Below are 17,853 nucleotides of genomic sequence, written 5' to 3'. Positions count from 1 at the left end.
TACGATACGTGAGAACTTTGCGGAAACTTGTTCTTCCTCATCCACTTGCCAGAGTTCCATGTTTCAATTGTGAACTGCGGCACTGCAATTAACCGGTCAGTTATTCTCAGAAATTGTGAGTTGTTTCCGAAATTCCTTCAAGTTTCTCAAATTTTCATCAGGCGGAAAGTTGGCGTCGCGTGAATACAAGATCAAGTCGTCATGCCAGACACCTGAATGAGCCAAGCCTGGCCTGAACTCGTGAATTTTATTATTTTTACACTATTTGCGTAATTATGTGATTATTATTTGATCATTTCGTATGAAATATATTTAATTTTCAATTCTAATGCTGATGAGAAATTGTGGGACAGGACTAAACTAAACAGAGCTCCTCTAACGTCATTTCCGATGACGATTTCACATGATTAATAAGATACTTAACGCAAGGTTATATCATAACCTAATCTCATATGCTTAACTCATTATACATAAACATTAGTATACAGGAACAGATACTTAATTTATTATATGAATTTTACTGACTGATCACACAAATCATGTATTTTTTAAAATGTAATTTAGGAACAAACAATTATTTTATAAAAATTTACGACATTAAAAATTTTTTACGAAATATTGCTGTAAGAAATTGTAATTTTAAAATAGTCAGCATTATTTAAAACATGCATAGATAAGGAAAAACTGTGAATAAATATTTACTGATATGTGACTTATACGTGCCTGGGTATCTCATTGATGCATGTAATTATAGCAGGAAGTTGGACGAATTTGCAACGAAATGATAACTCTACGACGCAAATAACTTCAAGTGACTACGGAACAAGAGGCCAGAGAGCGGCGCCTTGCATGCAATCATTCCGAGATTTATTTGCTCAAGTTCCGCATTGTCGTCAAGGGGAAAATTCTCCGGCATCCGCGCCATCGAGGTTCATTAGAAGCGAAGGCTCGTGTAATACGGCCTCGGTCTTGCCGTGTGGCACGTATTGACCGAGCAAGATTGAAATTCTTTCATTAAATGGAAGGGTGCGCAGAGCTTATATCGCTCAGTTATTTCTAGATAGACATTTTATAATTTTAATAGATCTGAAGCATCTAATTGATCGCATTATCTTGAAAATATTAAATTTTTGTTAGCAAAGACCTCTGATTTACTGCATTGCTTCTTCTAAATGAACCGTCTGCTTGGGAGGGCGCAGCGCCATCTTTGTTGCAGTCCTGTCGCGAGTATAGCAATCGTGATGAGAGCTGCCGTGTCTAATGCAATCGTGGATGTCGCGAGTATAACAATCGTGATGAGAGCTGCCGTGTCTAATGCAATCGTGGCTGTCGCGAGTATAGCAATCGTGATGAGAGCTGCCGTGTCTAATGCAATCGTGGCTGTCGCGAGTATAGCAATCAACTCTGTAATGAATATTACTAGCACCTTGAAGTGATTAAAACTTGGCGATGCTAATATATTGGTTTCTCACGTGATTGTTTTATAAGTAGTAGAACACATTTAATTCATTTAGACACCCCATAGCTAGGAAGGAGACCTGAACATCGTTCCCTGCAAACAATTAAGTTACCCCTCGCCTATTTTAAAATCCCAGCATCATCATCGATGTGCCATAATATGTACAATGCTAATAACATTTGCCGTCTGTATAGCAAGCATTTGTTTTCAATGAAAGTTCCATCTGTTATTCGACTACTTGAGTTGACTTGACTTGAACGCTGAAAGATGTAGGCGGTTCATTTCATCGAAGATGTACCACACTATAAATGACTTTCACAACATTTTTATTCGAGAACGAAACAAAACGATGAGCGACAAAATAGGTAATTAACAACAATGAGATATAAATATCAATTGAAGTAAGTCTAATTAAAATACAGGGTGTCCCCAAAAAAGATACTCAACTTTGAATGGCTGTGACTCGAAAAGTAGTTAAATATGGCTGTACCTCGAAAAGTAGTTAAAAAAATTTGGAATGTTAGGATTTGTTCCTTATGTTTTTCTCCATCTCTCCACCAAAAATCAGACAGATCGATGTAGCCATAAGCGTTTGATAGACATTGCTAAAATCGCGACATATGCTAAAATTACGTTTTCAGTGACATATGCTAAAATCGTGCTTGCGCAAAGTTTTAGTAAGATCATTTTGCATAATTATTACGTTGTCTTGACATGTTTTCTTTTCGCTGTTTTATTTTTTGTATCTTTGGTAAGACAAAAACATGGCAATCTTTGGTGAGAGACAATCATTGCAATCTTTGGTGAGAAACAATAATGACAATCTTTGATGAGAGGCAATCTTTGGGTTTGAAATTCCCTCTCATCAAAGATTGCCATGATTGTCGCTCACCAAAGATTGCCATGATTGTCTCTCACTAAAGATTGCCATGTTTTTGTCTCACAAAAGATTGTCATGATTGTCTCTCACCAAAGATTGCCATGATTGTCTCTCACCAAAGATTGCCAAGTTTTTGTCTCACCAAAGATACAAAAAATAAAACAGCGAAAAGAAAACATGTCAAGATATCGTAATGATTATGCAAAATGATCTTACTAAAACTTTACGCATGCACGATTTTAGCACATGTCACTGAAAGTTCTATCAAACGCTTATGGCTACATCGATCTGTCTGATTTTTGGTGGAGAGATGGAGAAAAACATAGGGAACAAATCCTGACCTTCCAAATTTTTTAACTCTATTACTTTTCGAGTTACAGCCATTCAAAGTTGAGTATCGTTTTTTTTGGGACACCCTGTATAGTAAGCAGGAGTAATGTCAATGTGATCTCACATTCAAATACATTCAAAGTTTCATTACTATAAATCATATCAATAACTATAGATCATAACAATTGACCTTCCCATTTCCGCTACTCAGAAAGTATCCACTTTCACTACGTATTTCCACTCCATTAATTCGTCATTGTGTTTACTACTCAGGCTCTTAAGATTGAAGGAACAAACATATATTACTTTATTGAAACTAATTTCAGGGCAGTAGTATTATCTAAAATATCATCTCTAGCTCTGCAATTATGTTGTAATCAATTTCTATTTAGCATTATCCTCCTAAAATAAATAACATATTAATTTATTGCGGTTATTCGCATACAAGCTCAGAAAACGCATGCCGTTCATACACTAAGCTCAAGAAATTTCTCGTTCAAATGGAAACATCCCAAAGTTTTGCATCTTGAGCGAAGCACAAGCCGAGCCGCGTGAAATATGTGCCTGGTCCGATACCCTCCGCTTGATCTACTTAGCAACACAAGTAAATAAGGAGAGATATTTGCCAGCAGCAAAATTCTGACTCCAAGATCAAAATACGGGCACCTAATTATTAATTACAGTCTCGAATGAGTTAATGTTTGATACATCTCGAGTTTGGCCGTCGAGTGTGTTGGCTGTGACGCAAGCTTCGCTCTCTGTAATTGTTTGCACGATCTCTCGAGTGGACCTCGCCTTATATGACGTCACGAAATCATCCAAATTAAGAAGAATAATTTTATGTCCTTGCTCAACACGATAAATAAATAAGCGAAACTCGTTGCTCAAATTTCTTGCTTCAAATTTATCCATTGCGTGATTATAGTCGCGAATGCTATATTTCCACCCTGGCTTAAAGCAATCGTAGTATTTGAGTCAAACTTCGTGCATTTTTAGCGCATTTTCTCATTCATGGAAAAATGTACTATTGTGCTCGTTATGTCCGTCTGTCTGTCTGTCTGTTCGTCCGTCCGTCCATGACCTCAAGTTTTCGTCGACGAGAAAATTCGCTCTCTGTCACTCACTACAGTGAGTACTGAGTTATATTTTTTTAATTATCTGCGATAATTGTAATTTTTCGCTTACCTGGCTTAAAGCAATCGTAGTATTTGAGTCAAACTTCGTGCATTTTTAGCGCATTTTCTCATTTATGGAAAAATGCACTATTGTGCTCGTTATGTCCGTCTGTCTGTCTGTCTGTCCGTCCGTCCGTCTGTCACCTCAAGTTTTCGTCGACGAGAAAATTCGCTCTCTGTCACTCACTGCAGTGAGTACTGAGTTATATTTTTTAAATTATCTGCGATAATTGTAATTTTTCGCTTGACTATTATTTACTCGCGTTTATTGTATTGTTTAGCTCGTGAAATTATTCAAACGGGTGTATATCACTGGTAATTAATCGAACGGAATCAATCGCTAAAAAAAACAGTTATCTCATCAATACATGTAGGATTACGTCATGATATTTAACCAAGAATATAAATAATTTGATATATTCTGATAATTTAAAAGAATATATGAATTTAAATGATATACGCTATAATACTTTCCAGCAATTTTATGACAACAGTCACTTACATCTTATGTTTATGAAACTTGTGATTATGTCATATATGGGCAACGGTATTGAGACTGCTAAGGATCTCTCCGCTTCCTCGATTTTTCCTGAGTAGCCTGACACGGGCCTGTCAGACACCGGCCTGTCTCAAGACAAAGCCTTTCCTTGCTCGCAACATGTCTTTACAAACGCAACCCGCTCTACAGCATCCGTTTTGTGGACATATATGTCTTATGTATCTGGTGTCATGGTCCCAGAGTTAGCGCGTGGACATAAACCCTAGGTCATGCTGAGAGCACCTCCTTCAACGGCTACCAAGCGCCTCCCACCAGCGGTACTGGATAGCGAAAAGTTCAGGAAAGAAAGCGTTCGTCCCACATCCCTAAAACTTGTTGGTATTGCATTGTGTATACGGAAATTTGCGAGCGGATTCTTATTGTATCGGATCAACGTGAAATTACAGGCGAGCGCACTGAATGAGGTAGATCAAAGTTCATTTCAATGAGGTAGATCAATGAACTTTGATTCACAATGAGGTAGATCAATTTTCACAAGCATACATGGCTCCTGCATCACTGCACACGCATGTATTAGTCACCTGTGTCACTAACACACATGTATAAGTCACCTGCATCACTACACACACATGTATTAGTCACCTATGTCACTCCATACTCATGTATAAGGCACCTATGTCACTACACACACCTGTATAAGTCACCTGTGTCACAACACACACCTGTATAAGGCACCTATGTCACTACACACACCTGATGTGTCACTACACACTCCTGTATAAGTCACCTGTGTCACTACACACACCTGTATAAGGCACCTATGTCACTACACACACCTGTATAAGTCACCTGTGTCACTACACACACCTGTATAAGTCACTTGTGTCACTACACACACCTGTATAAGTCACTTGTGTCACTACACACTCCTGTATAAGTCACCTGTGTCACTACACACACATGTATATCAAGTCACTTGTGTCACTGCACAATTATAAAGGTCGCGTCCGTCTAATTTCATCACGTCAAGAAGACAAATGTTTTATTCTATGAGAAGTTTCAATAAAAAAAACATTTAATAATTATATCTTAAACAGCGTTATGCTAACGGAATGATTTTTCTTACTCAGTCGTGGAAGTTTAATTTGATCAGAAAATCACATTCCCTGACATGAACAAGTTCTTCAAACTTCCAAGATGAATAATTGAATTTGCTTCTTTTGAAACGCTTAATGACTTTCGAAATTTTCATTTGGCAATATAATAAGATGGACCCTTTATATATGCAACATCACATCTTTTTAATTTTGAACGTTTCTTAGAGTGCATAATATTCGTCTTGCATTTTGTTACTTGACGATTAGATGAAAATGAAGCAGTCACGTGAAATCACTCGCCTAAAAATTTTGTTCAAAACGCAGATTGTGACTTCATTTCTGCCTTTATAATCAATATCTGCAATTTGTTCGGAAAAAACGGGTCACAGAAAAGTTTGAATTGTCATACAAAATTGAAATTAGTATAAATAATTATATGTGGGAGTAAGTTGATATGTTAAAAACTCAATTTAAACCATTTAGAAATAGTCATTGCAATATTGGTCAGCAAGCAAAACTTTTCTAGCCCTGCACAGCCCTATATATGTATATGTTGTCTTGCAAATGGCGGCATCTCAGTCTGAGGACTTATGTCGCAAATGATTACTTGTCGTCATTACTGCCAATGACAAAATCTTGAACCACAATTGCCTTTACTTTTTCGACGAAAAATAAATTCATTGGCGGAAGTTTTTCCCTTTCAGGTAAATTGTTAAATATCCTCACAAATATTTTACACAACTTATGACTAGACTAATTAAACTTGAATGAAGATCCACCAACGAATTACAGCCATCGTAATGAATGTAAAATAAATTGAGAGTTCTGACTTGATGAGAAGTGCGTGTCAATTCATTCGCCGTCGAACATTATATCCAAATTGCCGTTATCTCCAAAACAAATTTTAGGGCATATTCATGTAGTGTTACCATTCATGGTGACAATTTTTTGCGTTTTGATTACCTTTTGTGGATTTTATAGAGAGACACTGGAAATCGTGTCTCATATCATATATCACCCATTGCCCGAACATGGGTTCGGGCAGAAAACATTCGCTCAGTTGTACTGAAAGTTAATTAAAAAGAATTTTTTTTGTTGGTGCTTCGTATGAAGTTTCATTAACAGCCCTACTTCACGCGAGAGTTATTATATATTCAGTCCTTGGATGCCTCTAACTCAGAATGAATGGAAATGCATGCTTAAGCATGAATATTATTACCGATTCATGTTTCACTGGGTTTAAAAACCTTAGTGCAATTATACTCTCCCTCTATATGCCAGTATTTGTATGCCGCATGTGCAATGAAAACAATACAAGGTTTGCGAGCCTCATTTGTTTGCTTCTATATGGACACCTGAGCTGGATGTGAGACTTGCATTCAATGAGGAAAATACGTGAGCACTTCTATCAGTATGGAAGAAGAATGAATTTTTTGTTTAATGGTGAAATGAGACAAATTCCCGCGCCTATAACTTCAGGACTGCTGATTAAAACTCGTAAAATATTCAAATATTCATTCAGTTGCGATTGTTCCCCGTAGTGACTTACCCAGCCATGTCCCTCAAAGTTTAAAATTGGTTCTATTCCCTCGGAGCGTCACACTCTCAACAGCGGCTCGAGCCTCAATTTCTTCATGTCATTGAAGCGGACGCTTTCCTTTACTTGGAGTCTCGTTCAAATTTCACGTTAGCGTGGACAGGTCGCTCTTGCCACGATTGCTCATTTGCATATTGTGCCAATGCAATAGGATGCCACATTTCTTTCCCTATGGCAAACAAAGCTTTTTTCTTGCCGTCACTGATAAGATCATCTTACTTCAGAGTTGTGCAGTACCTCCCTGAGGAAGACACGGCCATCAGGCCCCGTGGACCGCCTTGTATGATCGATGCAACTTCGTATGTTTTTTGAATTGTGAGTGAAGTCCCGAGCTCCATTTGCAAGCTTCGAGACTTGAAAACCGATACGAATTTTTTATTATGAAATTGCGGTATGCCTGTGGCTTGGAAATTATGGTACGAATAGTGGTTCTCTGCTGTTGCAAGGAAATATTTATTTTAATTTGTATGCTTTACTAAATGTTCTATGTATGTTACAATCCATGTAGAATATACTTCAAAATAATCCTCTTTTTCTACTGGAGTATTGTGTTCGTTAGTGTTTTGCATGAGTACATCGGGCTTTATTTATGTGAGTGAGATAAGATTTTCTTCCGTTCACGAAAAATATGTAGCGAAGTTGTGATCTTATTATTTAACTTCTTAATTACAGCGCATAAGTATTCAAGTGCAGTTAATTGTTTAAATGACCAGGCTGATCAGACAAGCAAAAATGAGTGATTAAGGCTACTTCATTTGATATTAAGGAGCATTCAGAAGACTTCTCCAGCAGCGACACGACAACGACGCCATGGCTGTGAACTTCTTGGTCCCGTTGCTCATCCCGCTCGGCGAGCAGATCACAAACGGTGAGATATTTCCTTAATTATTCTTAGAATCCCATGAATGTAGTTTTTCATATTGACCATCATTAAACACTTGAATCTCATCAAGATAACTTTTATTTAAAGTAAACGGAATCTCCCAATCTCCGTGACCAGTGTTGCCAGACGGTCTTTTTTTCCGGACAGATTTCGCGATTTAGTATTTTTTCAATTGCGTTAGCCGGCTAAAATTGTTGATTGCGATACTTCCATATTACGTTTAAAAAAATGCGAAAATAATTAAATTTGATTTGCCTTTGTTGGCCTCTTTGTCAGCGGACTTGTCAGTTTTTTTAGGCCATTTGGCAACACTGTCCGTGACACTAATAAAAAATGAAAATTCAGCGGAATGGCTGCGAGAAAAGTCACTCCGCTTTGCATACCGATATATGAAGTCATAAAATTGTCCCAATTTTCACTTCAAATGAATTGGGCACGACCAGAAGCTATATTGTTATTTTGAACATGTATATTATTAATTTTTACATTATATATTAATTTCTGCATTCTATGGAGAAGCAACTCGCCTTGTCGCTCGGCAATTTTGGTAAAGTCGCTTTGGCTGGTCGGAGATAACCGCCGCTCGTGTCGCAACGCAACATAGGAAGCCTGGCCACCGTTTGAACAATAGATTACCGAGGCCTGTTAAAAATTTCTTTTCTAGCTTGAGTAACTATTCCTTTCTGGTTTGTAAAACTAAAACCTTTTTTCCGACTATTGGTTGAGTTGTTTGTCTTGCTTTTGTTGTGAATTTGAGACAGTTTTTTTAATGCTAACCTCAGTCATAAAGACTGAAAAAAACTTGCAGCTGCCATCAGAGAATTTTTTAAGCAATAAATCTCTCTTTTAACTCTCCACTATAAATCACAAATATGACGCGGCGAATGTATTAAAGAAATTGTTGGGAATACGAGGCTGCATCTTTCCCGACCGCTTCCCTGTCACTGAGCGCAAATTTTTGCGAATAACGTCCAGAAATTCCTTAATAACTCAAATAAAAAAATGAGATACGAGATTTTACATACGACATGAGGGCCTGAAAAAAGCGGCGAAACTCCTGGACCTAATACATCGATACCAACAGTAATTTTGTGGGACTTAGAATTGCTCACTAATTGTATAGCTTAGAGTTATTTTGCTTATAATTGGCATCTTCAATTTATTGTTTTTTTCATTGTGATGGATATATTTTCTTGAACCACTCAATAAGTAATAAAAATCTTCACACTTATTTTACTTCCATTCTAGAACTCGAATTAGAGTGATAAAAAATCGTTAGGGAATTTTACAGCCAATTTTTCAATAAAGTTTTCCGGAATCTCTCAGCTTTACATCATGGAATACAAGTAATGCCTTTCACTATTTGTCACTATTCCCAAAAATACTCAGATTGGATTTTTATTAGTGAATAATTATAAGAGAACCATAAACTCTTGGTCTTTATTGGATCAAGTAGTTTGCATAAATTTCTGAGGTCCAAGATATGATTAGAGGATTTTCCGTTATAATTTGAAACGAATGTAAAAAAACTCCTCTCATCTGCAAAATTGTTTACAGTTATGTGCGACGATGGTTTTTGAAATGCCGTCAGTACTCTACGATGTCCATGCTCGTCAAGCATCGGTAGCGACGCGATGATTAATTTTGCTGTAGATTTTCTGGCCTGTCATACTCAAGCATGCACAGCCACATATAATGATAGTTCGTAAATTTCGTCGCCTCTATATGAAATATTTTGAGGCTTTTGTAAAAAGATGTCTTACAAATCATTATTATTGAGTAGTTATAAGGCAAAATGATTTCCGCTTATAGTAATCAATTTATATAGAACTTCAATTAAGTGTAACTATTTTGAACGAACTATAAATTAAATTTGATTTTAAACTGAGTAAGATTTTCAGGATTTAAATTTTTGCTTATTTGGCAGTGCGTAATGACGCGGATAATAAATACACAAATAAAAAAATGTACAAAACTTAAAATGTCATTAGAGTTATTCGAACCTGAGTGTAATTTCCAGGTATGATTTTCGTTCTCGGCAAAGCAATTTAAGTCAAAGGAATAGCTAAGCGGGTACTCATACAGTCAAAGTCAGCAGCAGCAGTAGCAGTTTCTAGGGTGTAGATTTCAAAGGAAGTTTATTCGCAATTCTGTCACATCTACGAGGTGGAGGCCATATTTCTGCCCGAAGACCGCACTAATTGAAGCTGCTACAGCAGTACAGCTGCCACATGATGTTATGCCTGAATTATGCAGCATGCATGGATTCCCAACACTCGCAAACTTCTGCACGCAATTGAGAGACAGATGATCCTTCCAAAAAAGCCTCCAGAGAAACCATTTACAAGAATTAATAAAAGTTTGTTATGGTGTTTGAAGTGCGGGAAAAATAGATTGGGAATCGCTCGGGTATATTCAATCTTGGAATTCATCGTTCCCTTGTGAAGTGAATATTGTATGAGTAAATGTGAATATTGCTTTACGAGTCTTTGGTGAGGTGCAAACTTAAACTAATTATGCGCGAAGCTGTAAAACCATGATGTCTTCTCCGTTTATTTTGTGCTGCAGACATCATACAATAAGATAGCTATGTAGTTAGCGTGAGTATATGTTTCTTCTGTTACTCTCAGGACTCTATTCTTAATATGATTATTAATTGAAAATTAATATTAGATTTCAGGCCTTTAATTCGCTAACACAATCACTTGTATGTTGGTACTAATTTATACTGACATCTAATAAACTGATTAGGAGCTGAAATATTGAAGAATATTACTATCAAAACGTGAAAGTCATGCCTATTACATTAATTAAAATCACTGCAATACTCCCAAGCAATTTGTGCATGTCATGGATAGATAATTATCATTAACAATACAATTGATGCATTCATTGCAGTGTCGGAACTAAGCGGGACAGGCACGCTGACGTTCAGTAGACCGGACCAGATGGTGACCGTGCCTGAGAACGTGGCGCCCGTCCTCCTGGCGCAGCTCTCGGCGCACTCCAACACCACCCGTGAGTGTGGGGCGACCGATGTGGTGACTGAAAACTAAAATGAAAATAAAATATTGTGCCCTCATTTGTGTGTTTTAAGATTATATTGGTGCTTCAGTTATGCTTTAAAGTTAATATAGAGCTTAGAGTATAATTTAATTACATTATTATAATTTATTTTTCTTTCGTGCCAATTCACCGAGGAATTATAATATCAATTTAAGTGCGTAAGTAGCTAAAATCATTTGTCCCTCAAGTTTTCACGCCTATAGTTTCCAATTTTTTCATGAATGTTTTCACAACTAGTATTAGTTCAGAGAAGTTTGTAGAACTATATTAACTTTTTTCCTGCAACCAATCATGGACCGTGTTCTGGGCCAGGGTTGCTGCCTAAACGAGGTTTTGTAAGCACACACGCGAGCTCCAGCATGTACGCTAGTGACGGCGGTCAAAAGTCGTGTGCCTGTTGAGAAAAACTTTTGTCGTTAACATTCATCTAGTGAAATTGGATGCATTCGGTAAACACGTTCTAGATTTTAGTTGTCCCAAATGTTTTCTACAACTGCCAACTGGAGCATTACTTATATAACTTGCTGTCACATGATGACGACATGTTACGAACTAATAACATTGTTAAATCATCAATTGAATTTATATTTTGCGAATGGTTCTGGCATGAGATATTTTTTGGTCATAATTGTTAACATAAAGCTGAAGTTTCTACTGAAGTTACCCTGCAGTTATGCGTTTCGGCTTTTATTAAACCAACTTTGTTCGGACAGCGGATTTGAAAATGGTCAAAAGAACACATTAGAAAATGTTTTCGCTGAAGCTGGATTGATTTAAAACCTTATTTTTGAGCACTCAATGGGAATAACTTTAAATCGACCTAGGTTGAGGTAATGCGGTATCCAGTCATGAGCTGCACGCAGGATAAATAGCGGGTCAAATTGTTTAAATAGTGACACACTTCTTACCTGCAGTCCGAGCAAGGAGCGGACGTAGCACTGATACGTCCTTTTGTCGGGCCAAAGCGGGTTAGGATGACCCACGCAATAGCTAAAAATATAACTCAGTACTCACTACAGTGAGTGACAGAGAGCGCATTTTCTCGTCGACGAAAACGTGAAGTCGCGGACGGACAGACTGACAGACAGACAGACGGACAGACAGACGGACAGACAGACGGACAGACAGACGGACGGACAGACATGACGAGCACAATAGCGCATTTTTTCCATAAATGAGAAAATGCGCTAAAAAGTACATAGTTATTTGGATAGTCCTGTTCATTTCTCCAACTGTAGTGGCTGAGAAGTGATGGATGTCAGCCACCGCGGCTCCTTCACATCGCTAATGGTCTGCATTTGCCACAGGCAGCCGAGTGACGTACGAGATCGTGAGCGGCAACGAGCAATGGCAGTTCTACATTCACAGTCTCTCTGGCAAACTGCAGCTCTCCACGCCTCTCGATTATGAGTCCCGCAACATCGTGAGTGTATTACTCTCAGGATGTGAGCACACCTCACATACGATCCTTGTGAGGAATTCGTGGGGTATTCATTGACGCATGAATTTTTTTACTCAATGATTTGAATAGATAGATCATCACTAAAATATTGATACAACTAAACATATATTAGTGAAAGTCACACTGGAAAATAAAGTGATGACATTGTAAACGACTATAGCAAATTGTTGAAGGATTCGACTTTCATGAAGATTATTTCATAAACTTCAGAAGACCAAACAAGCAATGGACGGTCAAGCTTGTCGGCAGCGGGCAATATAACTTCTCTGCTGTCAGTATTGCGAGGAACTAATGCATTCGATCTGCAGGTGTTGGATCTTCTGTTGTAGGATAGAAGTCAAGACATATACTATCCTCTTGATTCTGTTTGTTCGGAGCAGCGCCTCAAATAACCACTCGTTGCTGGTGGCAGACAACGATGAGTATGACAGCAATACTCTGTTAAAACCTAATGTTTGGCATCACTTAACTTCGTCATTTGATATTCAAAAAGTCCTTGGATTTTCCACCTGTCCACATCGTAAGAGAATTTACTCTTAGGAAAAGTTCAGAGAGAAAAAGCTAGGTAGGCTCGACGTTAAGTGCTCCTCAGAGACTTGCTCCGTGCAGAGGAGATAAGAAAGTCGAGTTCTATGTAAACCAAGTCTGCGTGGTAAGAAAATACTAAAGTACAGGGAATGGGAGACGCGTGATGATGAAAATTTACTTCAATAAAGTACTGTGATATGCACTAGTCATGTCACAACCTAGCCAAATAATTTATTAAGTTATATAAGATATAATAATAAGATATACGCATCCATAAAATTATTATTTCTGATACCGTGACCCTCAAAAATGGCTGTAACCCCATTAGTATAATGGCGGCATTAGCCGCTTCTTTGTTGCAGCCAGCGCGGCGGGAACGGATGGAGGTGCTGAAATATCACATATAAAATTATTGAGAGGTACAAGTACAGCATTATATTTTATGATGCGTAATTACGATTCCCGTTGCCTTTTACTTCAGTACAAATGGATTCATTGTACAAGGAATGGATTCATTGTACACATGTACAAGGAATTGTAATTCTAAAGGCTTTACGGTTACTGAACTTCTATTATGCCATTTAACCCTAAATGATTCGGTCATGTCGATTGAGTTGAACGTTCATTGAACATTGAAGGAGTACTTAACCTCAAAGAATCTATCGATTAACTCATATTTGGTCAGTATAATTGCCACTTGGTTGGCTTCTTCCTCATCCGACAACGGCGCGTAATGTATAATGTAAAAAAAAATATATATAAAGGTAAAACAAATGCCCCACTAGACCTCAAGGGGCCAGCTGTGGCCGCGATGCGCGGTCAAGAAGATGGTTCTCTTCCATGTATAAATAAAGTCGTTTGACATTTCCATTTCACGAAAATAATGCTGAATTAATGTTTAAATGACTCGTGACTAATATTATTCGAGCGAAAATGAAATCATATCTGCAACAATTCAGTGCAGTTAAAATTGCAAGAATTTCGTTTATTATTCAATAAATGTTTTATTAGTTCTGTATCGTGAATACTGAGTATTCAGTTCAGTCGAAAATGCGTAGTAAATTGCTATGAGGCTTATAAGGAATTAGCATTTTTTAAATTCGTTGATTTAAAATCAACTTTCTTCACATGTTGGTTTAGCAATAATATGAAAGAAAAAAGTTACTGCGATAAAAATAGATTCTTTAATGTCAGAAAAAAAAGAGATAATATTTGGCGGCCGCTTTAACCTTTTTGCAGCTTAAAAGCGCAATAAAACCAACACGTTGCCACAATGTCTGAAATTATTTTATCTCCTCCATATAATATAAACTAATTTGGAGTGACTCCGTGGCAGCGTCCCAGTGATAATTCGGCATCAACTTGGATAATATAATTGAATGTTAGTTGCATGGAATACAAATATTAAATCTGGAGATATCTCTCCCAGGAACCCAGCATATTGCAAAAAGGCTTTCTCAATTTCGAATTTTGTTGCGCAAAGTCACTGCCTCTGACAGGCAAATGGCTGACCTGCGAAGATGAGAGCATGATTTTCAATAAGGTAATGGAACCTCGATGCTAAAGGCAGAACACCGCAGCCATGTGTCTCCTGCCTTGTTAATTTAGCGTCCACAAACTGACCTGGTCGATCATTTGTGTCGCTCTGCCGGAGCCTCGAAACAACACAGATATATGGGGGTCCTGAGGCGTAACTCGAGATTGTTAAAGTTGCCTCGCGTTGATCCGTCGTTGCCAGCTTATGAGATAGTCAAAAACAAACCGGAAAAATGTAGTGTTGTTGAATCAATTCGAAGATATTCGTGACGTCTTTATCGTAAATGACTGTAAGGATATGTTGGCAAGGATGCATTATTAGGCACAAAATGTATTTCGCCTGGAAGTGGTTTACGCAATGCGAGTGTCAAAAATGGCAACTCATAATTTTTAACGGTGTAAAAGCCAATCTGGTGCAAATTTTGAACAAGACGGATTCTACAAAAATCATTTGAGCATTGAGTAGAATCGCATTCATTAAACACAAACACGTGGGGTAAGGTTGCTGTTTTCGATGCCTGTCGAAGTTTATTAGTTCTTTAATCTCGAAAAGAAAACATTAGTTGTCCACCTTCTAAATAATCATTTCAATAACGGAATGTTTCGTGACATAGAGCTTGTTATTCTCTTTGTTTTGAGTAGCATTATATTTCTCGAGCAGTACGACGTCTTCGTGGCCGCAGTCGCTGGCACCGAGAAGGCATACGGACGCGTCGTGGTGAACGTCACCGACACCAACGACAGCCGCCCGTACTTTGCACGGCCTTTGTACGAGACCCAAGTGACGGAGGAGGACGACCGCCACCTGCCGCGGCTCATCATGCAGGTGTGTCCGCTGCCATGACCGCCACCTGCCGCGGCTCATCATGCAGGTAGCCACCTGCCGCGGCTCATCTTGCAGGTGTGTCCGCTGCCATGACCGCCACCTGCCGCGGCTCATCTTGCAGGTGTGTCCTCTGCCATGACTGCCACCTGCCGCGGCTCATCTTGCAGGTGTGTCCTCTGCCATGACTGCCACCTGCCGCGGCTCATGTAGCTGTGTCTACTGCCATGTCCCTGAAATAAACCTGAGGCTGTTTGCAGTGGAAACATTTGTAGCGCTTGAAAGTTAATACACATAATTAAACAACATTTTGTGTGAAAGCGAACCTCATGGTGTTATGTTCCGCTTAAAAGTTTACGGTGCAGTGAAGAACTTTCCTCTTCGAAAATGAAAACAGTAGTTACGAAAAATTATCTCATTGAATTTAGTTTCGTACACATATTTGAACTCGGAAGTACTAACGATATTCTTATTGGTAGATAACACACTACGACATAATAATTCAGGATTAAAAGCGAGTTTTTTAATATATCTGAAATAATCATTAAATTGTTCCGGGTTTTTATATTTATATTATTGAGTAACTGATTCGTTTCCTTAGCAAAAGTGGACGAGTAATCATTCATTAGCGAACCGGTCATGACATGCGGACTAATATCAGGCCAGGTTTGAGTCATTCTGCTTTATTCATGTTTGAGTAGCGCAGTTTTGCAGCTCGAAAACAGAGCATGTGTGAAATTGGACCTGAACCATCACAGCACACAAGGCATTGACTTGATTTAAAATCTGGATCGCTTTGAACCAAATCTTTATTCAAAATGCATGGAACCAAATTGCGAGTGAACTGGCGAACAACCAAATTATTTGCTTTCTTAATTCCTTACAACCTATTAGGCTTTTGAGAATATGACGCAAGAATTATTACACGCATTGAATTCTTCAATAGATCACATTGTTGTTAAAATATCATTTAAACGCTCTTAGTATAATTGTTCAATTTTAGCTTGCCCGCAAACTTTTTCAATAAATTTAAGGGATTGCAAGCCACGTTTACAAGAAGTCTCTGTAAGATCGATCGTTCATTAAACAGCCTCAGGCTTGACCTCGGCAAAGATTGTTGGTGTTATTGGCTTCTTGCCGCGCTTTTTGTTGCTGCTCACATCCGCCGGCAGAAGCTAAAAAACGAATGGATGTTGTCCAAGCGTGTCCAATGGCACAAGTAATGGTTGGGCCAATTCTTGAATAAAATAATCTTGGCAACTAAAGAACGCTTTAATTAAAACTGCATCAAAATATTATTAAAAATAAAATTGTTAAAGACAAAGGTTGTTAAATTAAGGTTATAGAAACAATAATATATATTGTTTTTCAATAATTGAACACTAAATAGTGTTCAAAAAGCAACTTGTTTGTTCCATTAGGCGATCTGTTCAAACTTCCACGCCAGGCGGGTATACGACCTCAAGTTGCTGTTCGTTAGAACGCTGAGCGTGAGCAGCATGTCAGATATCAGTGGCTCCTGAAGTTTCATTCACAATTATTTCCTTGGAGAGCCTCTTCTGTAGAATCGTTTCCTGCGTCTGTCGAAATTTCAACCTGGCATATATGAAATGCCTGGCTGCCAACTATGAGGCTGAGTGCTTATAGTCAACCAGGCCTATTGGACATCTCTGACAGTCAACTGTGAGGCTTAGTCGCTTAGTCAAACTGGTGTTTGCTCTAGGAAGCTTAGGTTAACCAAAATCAAGCTCACGATGTTGGCTTCTTTTTGTTTATTCCCAGCTGATTTATTTATTTATCGCCATCATTATGAATATTCATTTGACACCATCCGTTAATTATGTTCAATGGGAATGGATGTTTGTTATCAGGAGGAATCATCAATTAATTATTTTTAATATTCACCGACAATTTAAACATTTCCCAAAACGAAATGTTTCGCAGATGCCTTCCTAAAGTTTGCGAAACATCAATATTTAATAAAACTAAACAAGTCTCCAATATTATCAGGAAATTTTACAGGCGTTGTGCGCAGCGAGAAGCTCCAGCACATGAATAATAAAGCCGCTGCGCTTCACGAGCCTCATCTGTCGCCGTCTCTGTAGGAGAAACTTTGATTATCACCGTCATATTCACCTCGATTATTCATAAGCTCATTATGAAAAGAATGAAGTTGTTCGGCACTGAAATTTAGGAAAATAATAGTTAGTTTTGCATCTAAAAATTTCTTCATTTTGCCACTCCGATGCTTCTGTTTCGAATATTTTTCGTTCAAAGTTAATAACTTCTATGAGTTTTTGCAGAGCCCCTACACCTAATTTTCTATTATTAAATGAATCATCTTATCCCCCCCACTGAATCATTGAATTGTATCATGTCCATCACAAGCGAGCACATTTGCTCGAAGGACTCATCACATTATTTATCATTCAAATGTGTAATGATTGTTTCAGTTCGCTTCAAGGGCTGGTGGTTTCATTGGAGTAGACATTAAACTTTATACAGAACTTTTATGGTC

General features: G+C 38.1%; 1 protein-coding gene across 1 annotated transcript in view; it reads left to right on the top strand.

Annotated features, from left to right (window-relative positions):
- The first annotated feature begins 7,847 nt into the window (after positions 1–7,847).
- LOC108668635 (putative neural-cadherin 2) overlaps positions 7,848–17,853 on the top strand; it is a 59,878-nt gene continuing 49,872 nt past the window's right edge. The window contains exons 1-4 of the mRNA XM_047880980.1: positions 7,848–7,905; positions 10,819–10,938; positions 12,294–12,409; positions 15,174–15,338. Coding sequence (XP_047736936.1) covers positions 7,848–7,905; positions 10,819–10,938; positions 12,294–12,409; positions 15,174–15,338 — 459 coding nt within the window. The remainder of the gene's footprint in view (positions 7,906–10,818; positions 10,939–12,293; positions 12,410–15,173; positions 15,339–17,853) is intronic.

Source organism: Hyalella azteca, unplaced genomic scaffold (genome assembly GCF_000764305.2).
Source record: "Hyalella azteca isolate HAZT.00-mixed unplaced genomic scaffold, Hazt_2.0.2 contig6741, whole genome shotgun sequence".
In the NCBI taxonomy this organism is placed as follows: Eukaryota; Metazoa; Arthropoda; class Malacostraca; order Amphipoda; family Hyalellidae; genus Hyalella; species Hyalella azteca.
The sequence above is the reverse complement of the archived record's forward strand: the minus strand, read 5'-3'. Positions and strand labels throughout refer to the sequence as shown.